The sequence below is a fragment of the Protomyctophum parallelum genome, assembly GCF_964188405.1.
Source record: "Protomyctophum parallelum genome assembly, chromosome: 1".
NCBI lineage: Eukaryota > Metazoa > Chordata > Actinopteri > Myctophiformes > Myctophidae > Protomyctophum > Protomyctophum parallelum.
The window spans coordinates 37,538,752-37,555,140 of NC_139697.1; the positions used below are offsets into that span (position 1 = coordinate 37,538,752).

Consider the following 16,389-nt stretch of genomic DNA (forward strand, 5'->3'; position numbering starts at 1 on the left):
TATTTTTTATTTTTGTGCTGTTTGGTAAAAAGGACAACGCAGTATAGTCCCTTCTCCTCCAGTGGGGCTCTAAAACGTGCCGGCCATCCTTATACTCTGCGGTCATTTTAAAGAGGGCTGTGATTGTCACGCCGTCACAGAGCCTTTTCATATTCCCTGGAAGTGACACTTCCTCTCCGTGTCAGTCTCTTGTGGGAGCGGGGGAATGGATATGTAGACCCCCCCCTTCCCACCCCACCTCCCTCACCCTCTCTCTCTCTCTCTCTCTCTCTCTCTCTCTCTCTCTCTCTCTCTTTAAATCTCCTCTTTGCACCTCACCAGAATCTTTTGTAGCTCCTTTCTCCCTTGTAGGGGCTAATCCTCACTCCTAGACCGCCCACTGGCTTTTCCCCCCCTTTTTTTGTGGTGGTCCCGTGCGCCGCTAAGGATTGTAGGATCCCTAAGTACCCCCACCTCCCCTGCCCCTCTGATGTAGAGGGAGTGAGGGACCTGTCTCAGTGCTGTGGACTTGAGAGGAAGGTCACATGTTGGTCATACACACTCACTCACTCATTTAGTTTTCCTTTGCCCCTTCTCCTCAACTCTCTTTCCCCGCTCTCTTCTCTTTACCTCCTCTCCTCCCCCTAGCCTCTATCCCCCCCTGTGTGTGTGTGTGTGTGTGTGTGTGTGTGTGTGTGTGGGGGGGGGGTCATCTGGAATGGTTTAATTCAGAAGAACGCTTCTTGAGCAAAAAACGTCTGTCTCGTGCTGCCGCGTTGCACGTTTGTTTGTTTAGCATTTGTCGCCGTTCGCATTTCCGCGTTCGTATGTGTCGGTGCAGGGGACTTGAGCCCCCCCTCCCCCTGTGCATTCACACACACACACACACACACACACACAGACACACACACACACACACACACACACACACACACACACACACACACACACACACAGACACACACTGAGACAGACACACTGAGACAAAATCTGAATCCGCCCCCCCCCCCCCCCCCATTTCCCCTCACTGTATATGTATCTTTTCCCTTTTTGCTTCCTATATGATGAATTCCTGTCCTGTTCTTTAGCTACATAGAAGTGTCTATTTGTATGTCTCTAAATGTTTTGATGAATTGAACAATGTGGACCCTGTTGTAAACAAGTGTAATGCTTAATTGGGTCGTCCACTCACAGTTAACAGTCTTTGTATTGAGTTTGTGCTTGAAATGTACTGTAATTCTGCAAACTGTTAATAAATATTTAAATCAATCAATCAAAAAAATGCACACGCGCACATGCACACAGGCCCTTTTTCAGCCTTATTTCTTATTACTACTGGCATGGCCAAACGAGACCACACCCCCACACCCCCCCACCGAAACTGACCTTCCAATCTCGTGTGCCAAGACTGCTGGGTGACTGACTGGCTGACTGACTGACTGACTGACTGGCTGGCTGGCTGGCTGGCTGGCTGGCTGACTGACTGACTGACTGACTGACTGACTGACTGACTGACTGAAAGGGGGGCCGTGGGTTCCTCTGGAACATGGCACTTTTAAAACCTTTAAACCCCTTCTCAAAGTGAGCTCCAGGGGACCACCAGGGGTCCCAAAATACACTGTTACACTGAGAGGGTACAACATTGAACCAAAGGGTCGTCATTTGGTTCAATTTTGAGTTAAATAAACACTGAGGGTTCTATAATATAGATTGACGTTACAGAGATATAAAATGGTCTCAAATTGGGGGTCTGTGGCCTAATGCATATCAAACTGGAGGTCCTTGACATTCAAAAGGTTGAGAATCGCTCTATCAAATGCCCCAACCAACCAACCGACCAATCAACCAACCAACTAACTTACTAACCAACCAACCTACCAACTAACCAACCAACTAACTAACTAACCGACCGACCGACCGACCGACCGACCAAGCAAGCCAGCAGTAAGCCCAGCCCAGCTCTCCTCTGCAGCTACAGCTTGTTTTTGCGACATAGCTGTGGAGCAATCTGCCTCGCTAGGCCGGCCCACTTTTTCTCTCCAACCCGGCCCCACCCCCACCCTGAAGCCTCTCACTATTACACAGTATTTTTTCTCTCTCTCTCTCTCTCTCTCTCTCTCTCTCTCCCTCTCTCTCCCCCCTCTATCCTTTTTCTCCCCCTTTCGTTTTCCCCCCCTCACTTATTTTTGGTTTTTGCTTTTCTCTCTCTCTCCTTCCCCCTATCTCTCTCTCTCTCTCTCTCTCTTTCTCTCTCTCTCTCTCTCTCTCTCTCTCTCTCTCTCCTTCCTCTTTTTCTATTTGTATTTTCATTTTCTCCTTCCTTCCTTCCTTCCTTCTCCTCTAGCCTGCCTGCTTTCCTTGTCTCCCCCCCCCCCCCCCCACCACTCTCTTCTGTGTAAATCAGCTTTCGTAACGCTGTGGCGCTCAGCCTTGTTTTGCGAGTCTCTCACTCTCCCTCTCTCTCTCTCTCTCTCTCTCTCTCTCTCTCTGCCTGCCTGCGTTATGCGCTCATTCAGAGTCCAGGGCCGGTTTCCTGTTGCTATTCTGGGGCCCTTTGGCTTCCTGTGCAAGTGCGTGTCTTATTCAGATTCCCGGGTGCCTCTTCTCTCGGCTCTCTCTTTCGCTCTCATTCTCTCCCTCCCTCACTCTGCTTTGCTCTCTATCTCTCTCTCTCACACACACACACACACACTCTCTCCGTCTCTGCTTCTCTCCGCCTCGCCCCACCTCTCTTCTTTCTCCTCTATGTGATTTTTTATTAGTATACTTGAGAAAATTCAATCTGCTGACAAAGTGTGGCGTTTTGCACTTGGTTCAGTGGATTGTTTTGTTTTTTTGTAGAACCCGAGCCCTGTTTTGTGCGTGACTGTATGTGTGTGTTTTTCTTTTTTTCCCCTTTTTCTGTAGCTCTTGTGAACACACACACACACACGCTCACTCACTCCCTGGTCTCTCACTCCGGCTCACACTCGCTCGCTCGCCCCTCCCCGCTCTCTCTTCTCTCTCTTCATTTGTGCTGGGCTGAGCTAGTTTTGCAGCACAAAGACAGTGGCTGACTGCAGCACTGCTGAACACACACACACACACACACACACACACACACACACACACAACCTCAGCTCTGTGTTACACTGTTACTGTACAACCAGTACACTTTACTGTACACACCACTCGCTAACTACCTCTGTGTTATCAGTAGCGTCATTATTATCAGCGTGATTATTAAGAGACATTTCAAATCTGTGTCGGCCGCATGAGGCACTCATTTAGCACCCTCTAGGTGTGTGTGTGTGTGTGTGTGTGTGTGTGTGACTGTGTGTGTACTTGTGAGAGCCAAATGGACAATTTTACTGCTCCATCCTCACATGAGAATGAAATGGTTGTATGGTTAAATGTTTAGTTTTTTTTACTTTACAATGAGGAAAATGCTCAGGTCGGTGTTTGAATTATACGAGGTTATACCTGATTTATGCATTGAACATATCTCATAATTCAAGCTTGTAGAGCTACTATCTTTGTCTTTAGGGTTAACAATGGCACACAATTGTCAATTTCTTTTTATATATAAAATTGCTCTCAAGTGTCGATGTCCTCATGTGTATACAAATACAAGTGTGTGACACTAGGAGGGGAGGGGCGTTGCTCTGGAGAGCAGGCAGGCTGGCTCCGGAGCTTTCTCTCCACCCACCCAGGCAGCCCGCCCCCTCAGCCAGCCCTGTGTATCCCAGCACCCCTCACCTCGGGCTGGGCAGCTGCCTGCCTCACTTGGGCATCTGTGCGTCCGCCCTGGGACTCCCGCTACTATTGTGATTCGTACAAAAGACCCCCCCCCCCCCCCCCCCCCCGCCTGCACACACACCAACGCACGATTATTCACTGCAATCAGGAGGACCCCCTCAACACACACACACACACACACACACACACACACACACACACACACACACACACACTCCTCCTCCTTCCCCTCTGCCCATCTATCCATGCCTCTCTATACTCTGCAGAAGGCAATCTGGTGTGGATCTAATGCAGAGTGTGTGTGTATCCGTGTGCGTGCGCATGGGATGTTTCTGCTCCTACAGAGAAACTCAATTAGGCAAATGGGGGGGGGACGGGGGGACGGTTCTTTTTAGAAAAAGGAATTCGCACTTATTGATCAGGATTCGTCATCTGCCTTTTAAATGGTCTTCCTCTTTTTTTAACAGCAATGAAGTGTGTAAATATATATATTTGTGTAAATGGCAGCTGAACAATATTGATCAGGGTGAAATGGTGTGTGTATGGGCTGGGGTGGGGGGGGGGGGGCGATGCTGTTTCACTCTTTTCCTTCTGCTACTTTGTCCGTTTATATTTCTTTTATTGGCTCTCCCATGTGGCGCTTGGTGATAAAGTAAAAGTCTAATGACAGTCTCCTGGGAGGGAGGGAGAGGCAGCCTGTTGAGGGAACACATTTTGTTGCTACTGCAGCCAGGGATGCACGTCACACAGACATGCACTACAGTACAGTTGTTCCCCATACTGCCACGCTGCTTTGATAGAGCCGGGGCCTGGCAAATATTCTCTTTGAATAATCAAAGCGTGTTTTTGTCATTTTTTTATTTCAACAAATCGCCACTTATGGGTTTCTTTTGGTACATTGTCGGTTGTGTGCAGTTTTGTGCCGAAATAGCAGCTCTAGTAACCCTTTAGATTGTTTTTGAAATTTGGTTACACATTTTTTAAACCTCACCTGTGACACGCCCCAAACATAGCATAAATTATTAATACATTTCCGTGATTTCGTCCAAAGCTGCATCATGGTTTATATTAGATTGCATGCAATTGAAACATTGAATTGAAATTGATTTCAGCCTCATGCAATGTTTGTGGTGATGTTTTTTTCCAAGTGAGTGGAGTTACTTTTAAATGCTGCCTATGGTTCTCAACGTGGGGTCTGCGGACCCCCCAGGGGTAATTGAGGGGGTTCCAGGTGGTCCCCAGCTAAATGATTGATATTAGGAACCCAATGGAATCCAATGGTCTGTAACTCTCGAGTGTGTACACATGGAACCAAGTGGACCGTTATGACTCCGTAGCTCTGAGAGTGTACACCGGGAACCAAATCTTTTGTACACTCGCAGAGTTACGTTATGGCAGGTGATATTGCATTATAGATTGGATCATGTGGAATGGGGTGTCTGTGGCTGTGCCATAATGTGAAATGAACTAAACTGGTTGAGAACCACCCCACACTATTTTGCGTTGAGGGGTCCACCATGCTTTCGGTGCTGGGTTGAGGGGTCCACCATGCTTTCGGTGCTGGGTTGAGGGGGTCCACACAGCAACGTTCCTCCCCAGTCATATGGGTAGTGTGTGTGAGAGCCTGTAATGGCTGCTGTGCTGTGTGTGAGGCAGGGGCCTGCCTCTCCTCTCTCCTCCACTGTGGGATGGTAGTGCCCCCTCATGGTTGAGCACAGCCCTGCAAACCCAGAGAGTCTGCTGGGGAGTCTGGAGCTTGCCTGGAGACTCTTTTCGGGGGGGGGGGGGGGGGGGGGGGGGCACCACCACCCCCCCTAATGTACCGATGATCCCCTATAACCTTAACCATAACTTTACAGAAACTATGCAACTATCCTCAAAACCACGCCCCCATCCCAAGCAAGCCACCCTGAAAAGAGGCACTCTCATCGCCAAGCCACCCCCCCCCCCCCCCCCCACTACCCCTGGATATAGCCTTGGCTGGGCGGACTACCCCCCACCCTCTTGTGCGCCAGCTGCCCTCTGTCGCCTGCCGGCCCCTCCGGCCGCACGCCTTGTTCCTGCTGTCTGTCATGCTGTCATCCAATGGTAATGTGGGATTGAGTGCAGGAAGGCGGAGCCGTGTGGGCAGACTGATTGAAAATAAAGGGGGGGGGGGGGGGGGAGGGTCACTGGTTTTCAACAGTGAGAAATGGACCCTCAATTTGGACCGTTACAGGGTATGTAACGTATACATGGTACCAAATATATCTGGTTCCATGTGTCCACTGTCAGACTGACATAAACACTATCAAATTGGTAGGGTTGCTCTGATAGGGATACCTTACTCATGCACTCAGTACTTGGAAAATGTTGTCTAGTGTCTACCAAAACATTCAATTTACAGTTACAGTTATCCTTACAGTTAGGATAAAATAAGTGGTTACTCAAACTGACCACTTATTTTGAGTACTCGAAAAATAAATAAATGGTATCGGAGCATCCCAACAAATTGGGGGTTCATCATCCGTGGCCTGATGCCTGTCAAGCTGGAGGGGTCCTTGAAATGAAACCCCCAGGTTGAGCACGGTTGGGAATAGATAATACACTTAAAGGCAAAGATAAGGCAGACTCAGGAGCAATGCATCACATGCTGATGGAGGTGGGTGTGGGGTTTGAGGTGGGATGTAAAACCTCTGTGGGAAGTGCAAAGGGAAGGAAATTCACTTGATCTTCAAGCATAAAGGAGAGCACAGATGACTTTTCCCATGACCCGTGCCTCTTTTACTTATGGTTTCGTTTCATGCTCGTTTCAAGCTCTGCTCGAACCCGAGCTCAGGGCTGTGAGGTGTTGCAGCGTGTCGTGTCGCCTCCGCGCACCGGCTGCCGTCGTAAACACAAACACACTGGAGATGATGAAGAAGAATGCCACACCGCCGCGTATAAGCGCAAACAACCCCACCAACCAATGACCGGGGCCTTTTTCAAGGGTTTTCCGCTGTCTAGTAATTGTTCTCAGTGAAAGGTTGTGTGCGTGTGTGTGCGCGTGTCCACGCACGTGTGTCCTGTTTGTGGGGGTGTGTGTGTGTGTTTCCCCGGAGGCTTTTAGTGTGTAATTAAAGTGGTGGCAGCATGCGCGGGGGGAGGGGGGTGGGGTCTTTTGGTTCTGCGCACAGTGCTTCCTGTAACAATGACGTGCTTGCTCTTTGTAGTAGCTGACTGTGCTGTGACCCCAACCAGGCACACACAGGAGACCAGAGAGAACGCACTGAATGAGAGAGAGAGAGATAGTAAGTATGGGTGGGGTGGAGGGATGGTGGGAGGGAAGGAGAGAGGGTGTCTGCTCTAATGTGTTGAGCCACGTGGAGCACCAGTAACCATGGCAGCCCCCAAGACGCGGCAGGTTTTCTTTTTTTTTCCTTTTTCTTTCTTTTTTTTCTTTTTTTTTAATGCCGTCACCCCCCCCCACCCCCCCCATACCTCCACCCGCTCCCCCCTTCCCTCCCCTCCTCCCCCGCGGCTGTCACCTCAACCGGAGAGAGGAGGATGAGAGAGCATGTGTGTGCAAGTATGCATGTCTGTGTGCAGCCACACTGAGCTTTGTATATTGTGTTTAGAGCGTGTGCGCGCGTGTCCGTGTGTGTGTGCGCGCGCGTGCAAGGCCTGAGAACAGGAAGCCTGCCAGGCGGTGTGGGTGAGAGCCTATAAGGCTGAGAGAGAGAGAGAGAGAGCCAGACACACACACGTTTTAATTACTCTACTAGTGAGGACATCCAACATTTCAGTGCGGGATTGAAAGCTAAGTTTTTAAGTGTGTGTAACTCTGAACCCAGCAACCCCCTATAATATATTATAACATGGCATCTTAACCTTTACATTATTGTTATTGTAAAGTCTAACTTCACAAATCCCATTTCAAACGATAAAACAAACATTTCTCCTGTTGAGGAGCAGGAAAACTGTCTTAATTCTCCAATATATGCTAAACTGTGGGGACATTCGGTTCTCACAAGTGTAGTAATACGCACACGCATGCGCGCACACACACACACACACACACACACACACACAGAGTGGGTCAGGGAGAGTGTGTGACTGCGCGTTGAACCCATGCACCCTCCGCACGCTGCCAGAGGTCCATATCACGTTACACACACACACACACACACACACACACACACACACACACACACACACACACACACACACACACACACACACACACACACACAGAGCTTGGCTGCGAGAGAGAGGGTCACATACATTCCAGATAGGTTGTTTATCTCGGAGGGGCGATAAGGGCAAATGCTGGCCGCTTGCTGCCCGCCTGCCACCTCCGTCCCCCTCTCCGTTTCCTCGTGGAAGGAAGGAAGGAAGGAAGGAAGAAAGGAAGGGCGGCGGGCTGGGGGGGTGGGATCGTTCTCTGGACTGCCCGCCTGCCCGTCCGTCCATCCGGCTCGCTTACTGGCTTGGCAGACTAATGGCCCTGGCCGGCTTGATTGATTCAGTGAAGTAATCTGCAAATGGAATACATTAAGAGGAGAGGAGATGACTCAGACGGAACACACACACGCGCATGCATGCACAAGATCACCCACAGAACATTACAGCCCCCCGACCGATGTGTATCTGTCTGGCCGATAGTGAAGCTCTTGTTATTTGTGACTTCTTTTTTTTTTCTTCTCGTTATCGGCGGCTATGCGAGCCGATGTGTCCTGGTTTTTAACCACTTTTGTGGTGTCCCTCAGAGGCTCTATCCCACAGTCTCCCTAACAGTGGGTCGGAACCCATTCGTGGGTAAAGGACCAATTGTCATGGGTCGAAAATATTTAAAATATATTTTTAAAACAAACAAAAAATCTAAGAATTTCCATTAAAAATAAACAAATAAAATGTTAGACTATTGACTGCCGGACACTTGGTTTGTCGGAACATATGCCCGCATCCCGTAAAACTAACAGAAGACCAATAAATAAAACGACAAGTGAACCCACCTACCCACACCTCCCAATGGGACCAACAATGTCACGAAAAGCAGGGCCAAACACTATGCATACTTGTGCAATGTTCTGTTATGGGGGTCTCAAGTTTTTAAAAGCCACTGTTCTTGGACTTCTCCTTCATTTATAGTGGAATAAAATTGGGATTATGAAGGAAAAATCCCCTCATCGCTGCAAATCTGAGCCAAATATCCTTTTTTCCTCTGTTAATTTACAGTTAAATGGCCCAGGCCGTAGCGTAACGGTCTGGGCACCGGACTGGTGATCCAGTCGCGGTGTGCCGCGGGTTCGACTCCCGGACCCGACACGGCCTTTACCGCATGTCATCCCCCCATCTCTCTCCCGTTTCCTGTCAGCCTACTATCTGTCCCTTAAAAAATCAATAAAAGGCGTAAGCCGCAAAAAAATATCTTAAAATTTTTTTTACAGTTAAATTCAGATTCTTGCAAGCTACATACTCTGAAGTTCCATGTAATAGGAAGTGCTGGTGACCACAAAATGGCCACCTTATAGAGAAACGTGCTATGCCCACACACACACACACACACACACATGCAGTCTCTCGCTCACTGCCTGCACAACGTAAACAGGTCTCGCTGTCACACACACACACACACACACACACACACACACACACACACACACACACACACACACACACACACACGTTTGTCTAACTATGCTTGTGAGGACATCGAAGTTACACAAATTATTATTTTAATAATATTGACTCTAAAGCCTGACTTATACTGGGTTGCAAAACGGAAAGAGACAATCTATGAGCTCAAAAGATTGCAACACTAAACCCTAAACCTAGCCTCCAAATGTCTAATCCTAACCCCAAACTCGACCTCAAACGATACGTATCACGATATGAGGTTCACGATACGATTTTTTCACGATATTTTATATATTTTCCAGACAAATGACAAAATATTTCTTTCATGATTTATCTCCCCCCCCCCCCCGAGCTTTTTTCACAATTATTTAACTACATTGCGAAAGTACCATTACTTTTCATGTAAACATGCTTTCTTGATTTAGAACCTAGCTTCGAGTTAACCTGTTAAAAAAGCTTTCTTTGATGGCATCTTAGGATAGATGTAGACCTATTTGACAGTGCAGAAACATAATTGCCTTCCTTGATGTATTAATGAGCATCAACGACCATCACCTGGGCACAGTCAGACACACACGGCTCCCCTCTGCAGCCTTCTACTACTATAAGTGACTGCATGGAGTCACTCATTTCTCTCCAAAAGCACTTTAATATGATGGAATATGATTAAAGCTCACATTTTATATCACACACACCATAATTTACTAGCCAAAAAACATAAAGAATATTAAATTGATTAATATCGTCGGGATTCACGACGATAATCGCCGGGATTAATATCGATATTTATCGATATACGATATATCGTTACATGCCTAATTTTTTATATATATATATATAAATTAGGCATGTAACAATATATATATATATATATATATATATATATAGTAGCACACCATAATAATTCTGTCTACCCCTCTCTGATCATCATCCTCTGTCATTTGCCTTCTGTGATAACTGGAGGAAGTTGAATAGCAAGAGCTACACCACCTCTCCTGCTCTCTCTCTCTCTCTCTCTCTCTCTCTCTCACTCACAGCAGTGTGAGTGTGCAGTCAGCAGAACTGGCTTCAGCTCGCTGGTGCTGTGCAGTATTGAGCTGGGAAAAAATCAATGACTGCAGAGTGGGAGTAGGCAGGAGTGTGTGTGTACTTGTGTGGGCCAAAATGTCCCCACAAGTATAGTACAATTTGAGAAACAGACATTTCCTACTTCCTTGAGAAATTGTTGTTTAGATAGTAGTAAACGATTCGGTTTGGGGGTTAGGGTTAGAATCAGACACTTAGACGTTAGGGTTGTATTTATGCCTGATTTACAGGGGTGTAACTATACATTTTAAGTATAAATCAGTGATTTATTTATACTTTGTTCCTTGCCGGCGTCCATTCACCGGAAAATAGCCGACGTACAAGCTTGTAGATTGGCTACTTTTCAGCTATCTTCAGTGCTGTCCTTTAAAATGTTATCGTCCTAGCAGGTATAGTTGTGTGTGTGTCACGCGCACGTGGAACCTCTGCCTATCCAGGCTGAGGGGGCTTGTCAGATATTTACAGAATTTTAAGAGCTCCTGTTCTTTGCAAACGCTGCTGCACACTAATGGAGCAGTACTGTACCGCCCTGCTGCCTTTTAAGCTTTTATTTCCCTCGTGATAATAATGCAAAGATGCTGAACCTATTTCATAGGGCCAGGTAATTCATCCGAAAATATATATATAAAGAATAAACTATATTTAGAGCCGTTAACCGATAATCTTAATCCGGTAATCTTGCTCAGGTTAGTTGAAGAATCGATAAGCTTGCTTTCTTAAAAAAAAAAAAATCATCATCACTGACAGGTGGAAACCTCATATGTAGGCCTGTCACAGTAATAACATAATCGTCTAATCACAATTCTTTTGCATAATCTTCTAGATTGGCTATTTCCATCATTCATATAAAGTTATTAAATTATCTAAGTTATTTGTCGTATCTGCCCATTTTGTTTACGAAGCCTAAAAGCCAAACAGAAATCACATTTTTATTATGTTCCAGTGCTCCAATGCCAAAAACACAACTCAATCGTTAATCGCAATTATTTGTGTGACAATGAATTGTCTAGGAAAGTTTGTAATTGTGACAGCCCTGCTCATTTTGTCAAACTGTTAAATGAATGCAAACATTTGAAATAACGGTGTCATTGATTTGGAGTGGCATCACCCCAGCCTTACTATTTCATCTTAGTCTTGTGACATGGAGTTCTCCCGGGCTGACCCCCTGCTGCGTTGAGAACTCCCAGGATGAAACTCCAATCAGGGATTGACCTTTGACACCCCCCAGTCCAGTGGTCTGGCACGGTGAGGGAGGGAAGGGAGGGCAGTGACGGAAGGGGGGGGTTGGTTTAGCGTGTGTGTGTCTGAGACGGGGCCGCCACGCTCTGATCTGTGAAGCATGGTGCGTCAGAGGCGAGCATAGCAGCTCATTGTGGCCGGTCAGCCCTCGGAGCGGAGCAGAGCAGAGCGGGCCGACCCTTCTGTCAGATGACTGGTCTTGTGATGTCTGTGCTCTACTGCCTGGAGCAGTAGGGCACTGGGGGGGGGGGGGGGGGGGGGTCAGCTGACCATGCGGGGGCTGCTGGCTGCCTTCCATGGTTGATGTTTGAGAAGGAATGCCTTCATGCTTTTTGACTTAATTTGCTTTCTTTTTTTTGTTCTCTTCTTGGCTCTCCCTTCCCCAAATCATCCCTTTCTGTCTGTCTGTCTGTCTGTCTGTCTGTCTGTCTCGCTCTTTCTCATGCTGTGTTCTGTGGCCTCTCTGTCTCCCTCTCTGTATATTTATCTCTGTCACTCACTCACTCACTTCTCTCTCTCTCTCTCTCTCTCTGCTCTGTGGCCCCTCCCATCGCCAATCATCTATAAGATTGTTCCCCTTGTTTAGCGACACACATCTCTCTCCCTCTCCCTCTCCCTCTCCCTCTCCCTCTCCCTCTCCCTCTCCCTCTCCCTCTCTCTCTCTCTGAATAAGTATGGGGCAGGTCGGCAGGGCTCTGTGCTGCCAGACGACAGGGAGATGAGGGGGACGAGGTGGTGGTGGTTACTGGGGAGGGAGGGGTGTGGGGATGCGGTGGGGTGGGGTGGGGTGGGGTGGGGGTTGGGAGATGTGGAGGTTGTCTGATTCAGCGTTCTCCTCCTGTCGCTCCCTCTGGGGTTCCTCACATCAGGTCATGTACCAAAAATAGCAACGGGCGCCGTTTCAAGTGCAAAAAAGGAAAAAAAGACCGGCTTTCGGGGGCCGCAGCCAGCCCTGCCTGCCAGTGTGAGATTTCTATGGGAAATAGTTGGCCACCTTCCAATGAGCCCCCCTACCCCCCTTATCCTCAGTGGTGGACAAAGTAGTACTTTTTTTTTACTTGAGTAAAAGTATCAATACAGCATTGTAGAAATTATTTGTTAAGTAAATAGACCAGAATTCAAAATGTACTTGCTTAAAAGTACTGGTACCAATATTCACTTCAAGTACCAGCAGTATATTGTACTTTATGCAGAATTTCCCATTTCAAATATATAAAATAATATTTCGAAAATGGCAGATTTTCAAGCCCACATATTGAGCTTGTAGCTCGGCTATTTCGTAAAAGTGGTTAATGTATGTTTTGTAATAATAATCAATTCAACAAAGTAACTAGTAACTGAAGCTTTCAAATAATTGTAGTGCAGTAAAAGTGCAATATCTGCCTTTGAAATGTAGTGGAGTAGAATTAAAGGTACTGAAAGTACCTGTACTTAAGTACAGTACTAAATGTAAATGAGTTCCTTTCCACCACTGCTTATCCCCCCTCTTTTTTTCCCTCTCCTGCGATGTGATTGGCAGTTGAGCATGCATGGCTGAGCGAGCAAGCACATGGGCGCCACAGGATTGGCTGCCCAGTGTGTAAACACTTTTACCTTCCTCCCAAAAAAGGTTGGAAAAACCTCATTATGTCCAAAAGAAAATATGTTCAGTTTACAGGATTTGTAATTGGAATAACAGAACACATAGCAGATTGATGAGCTAGAAACACGTCGCGTTTTGAACTTGTTGTAACTTAATTTAGGTTACAGTTCATTTGTGTAATGTTTCTATTGCATAACAGTTAAATGTGTTCATTGCATATTGTTATTATTATTACAGTTAAAAAGAGAATTGATTATAAACAAAATAAGTCAATTTAATTCACAGTATGATTTATTTGATTGTAATTGCGATTGATATTGCTTACTAAGAAACGAATTATAAGTTGAACTGCATATCCCATGATGCATTTGTGTTTAGCTCCGGATATCCGGGGAACCAAGGCGGGCTTTGTTATTGTTGTTTTACATTGAGAAGAAGAAAGGCTCAGCCTAGTTTTGCCGTATGTGCCATTGACTAACCAAACTAATTCATTTTCACTTTTTGGTAATTTTTTTTGCCTATATAAAATTCAAGCATTCTAGTACCAGCCGACGTCCTCTTATGTTCATTTTCACTGTAGTTTAATCTACAGAACTTGTAGGTCTGCTACCTTTGCTGCTTTTGCGTGACATTGTAGTATGACGAAGTAGGGTGTTAATTTATGGAAATAAAAGTAAAAAGCTAAAATATAGAGTTGCAAGATTCCTCTGTGAAGACTTTCACTGTGGATTATTATTGTTATTATTATTATTATTACCATTATTACCATTATTATTTCACCTTATGTCTAATCTCATGCACAATACCTGCCAAGGCTGCCATTATATGTGTTACCAGTTTCACACCCTTATGTACTGTACATACAGTACTGTATCTGCCGGTCTTGTGGGATGTGTATATTATGCAGATATTTATTTTGGTCTTTCTGTCTGCTTGGCTGTCTTGTCTGTCCGTCTGGCTGCCTCGGTGCCTTGCTCGTTAGGCACGGCCAACAATAAAGCTCTCTCTCGCTCTCCTCGGCTCGGTACCATCTTTCGTCGCCACACGGCACCGGCTCGCCGCCTGTGAGGTCCCCGGCGCCAATTATTATTCTTTTTAACGGGCCTCTCCCCAGACGACAACCGTTTTGTTTTCATCCCCGCCACCACTGTCCTGCCTGCGTGAGAAAAAGCCCTGAGCCTCGGCTGAGATGGATGACGCCAACCTTATTAATGTGACGCTGCCTGGTGGCGTAGCCGTTTGTTTATCCCTGGGTCTGCACTGCATGCACTGTGTCCCCCCCCCCCCCCCCCCCCCTCCTCTTCACTGTACGATCAAAGCGTCCCGCATTAATCGCGTGGGATTGATGACCTGCTTTAGGGCCTTTTGTCTTGTCTGAGCGATGGAGACCGTTACGTTCATGTCACGTTGAAACCGATCGCTTTTTTTCCGCACCCAGGGATGAGACTTCCTTCGTCTCAAGCTCAACAGTGGGGGTCCAGGGGGGTCCTTCAGTGGGGTTTCAAGGCAGCAATATGAGGAACAATGAAACACTTATGGCATAATCTATTGGAGATTAGTCAATCTGCATTATTGTGTCGCATCATGATGCATTGTGAGTTTATAGATTGGTCAAATGCATATCCTCTCTGTTGGGTGGAAACCCCACATGTCCATAATTGTTACTTTTCGGGCTTGTGGATCTGCAACTTTTTTAGTGTTTTTTTGTTTTGTTTATTTTCGGGTTTTTAACTTTTTATGCCTGATAGGAGAGTAGGCTGACGGAATGGGGAGTGACACGCAGCAAAGGTCGTTGGGATCGGGACTCGAACCTGGGACACGCTGCATTGCAACCGACCACTAACGCCAGGGGGCCGGGACTGTTGATGCTTTTGTGTGACATGAAAGATGTTTATAGAACTGATTTATACGTTCTTACTTAGTGTGCCTGTGTGCTTAACTCGTCTCCCTCTCCCCCCCTGTGGTTCCAGGACCTGTCTGGCTCCATCGATGACCTTCCCACGGGTACGGAGGGCGCTCTGAGTCCGGGCGTCAGCACCTCGGGGGTCTCCAGCAGCCAGGGGGAGCAGAGCAACCCTGCGCAGTCGCCCTTCTCGCCCCACACCTCGCCCCACCTGTCGGGCATCCGCGGCGGGCCCTCGCCCTCGCCCGTGGGTTCCCCCGCCAGCGTCACGGGACCCCCCTCCCGCACGGGCCCACTGTCCCCAGCTGCCGTGCCAGGTGAGAAGGAACCGGCCGTTGATTGATTTATTGATCGGTTGAATACTGACTAATAACTACAATTAGTTGTACACAGAAATGTAAACGGCCCTGTGGTGAGGCAAGACATTAACTCATAGCCTGTTAAGGTTGAGTTTAACACGTTTTGGCTCAATGTCTCAGACCGCCAAGAACGAGTTTATTATTTATTTTATTATTTTATTTGTTTTTTTTATTGAATAAAAATTAAGCTTGTTCTCTCTCCTCTCCACCGTCTGAATAGGTGTCTGTTGCTAGACAATCGATACAAAGCAGTTAACTAAAAGTCAGGCTCCACCTGCTTCAATGGCAACTGGAGAGAGAGAGAGAGGGAGAGAGGGAGGGGGGGAGGGAGAGAGGGACGTCCGTCCGTCCGTCAGTGATGACGATGGATTTTCATTGCAAATATTTTATATTTGTATTATATTATCTAAATAGGCTTTGAAGGTGAACAGAAAAAACAACAACAGATGAGTGTCCTCATCTGGAGATGTTTGATACCTCAGTCTCTTTGAAGAGATGGATGGATGAGAGACAGAGAGACTGAACACTCCTTTTTAAATTCTGGCAGCATATTGAGCATACTTTATATTATTTGTAAACCACACTTTATAATATGGTTTTTATTAAATGTTGGTGAGTGCTCCTTAATGTTGAAATTGGTAGCACCAGTGCTACCAATTAAAAAGGTTAATTTTGAGCCCTTTGACTATTTTAAATACCAATTCCATTGGTATTTGCTTAATCCTTATTCTTCTGCCCTGAGCCGTCCCATCGTATCAGTTTGTTTTTTTGGAGGTCTGAAGCTTAATTTTTAGTGACTGAGGTTTGGAGAACCAATTGGTGCAACACAAGCATAATCAGAATGGCATTGAATCAGGTTTGGAATCTGTTCTTGACGGATAATGACAACTCCCTGGTGTGCAATC

The 16,389-nt window shown here is 46.7% G+C and overlaps 1 protein-coding gene across 1 annotated transcript in view; it reads left to right on the forward strand.

Moving 5' to 3' along the window:
- The window catches only part of LOC310872783 (uncharacterized protein), a 57,034-nt gene extending 41,665 nt beyond the window's left edge, over positions 1–15,369 (forward strand). Inside the window, exon 5 of the mRNA XM_083784906.1 lies at positions 15,193–15,369. Coding sequence (XP_083641032.1) covers positions 15,193–15,244 — 52 coding nt within the window. The 3' untranslated portion in view covers positions 15,245–15,369. The remainder of the gene's footprint in view (positions 1–15,192) is intronic.
- Positions 15,370–16,389: the final 1,020 nt, after the last annotated feature.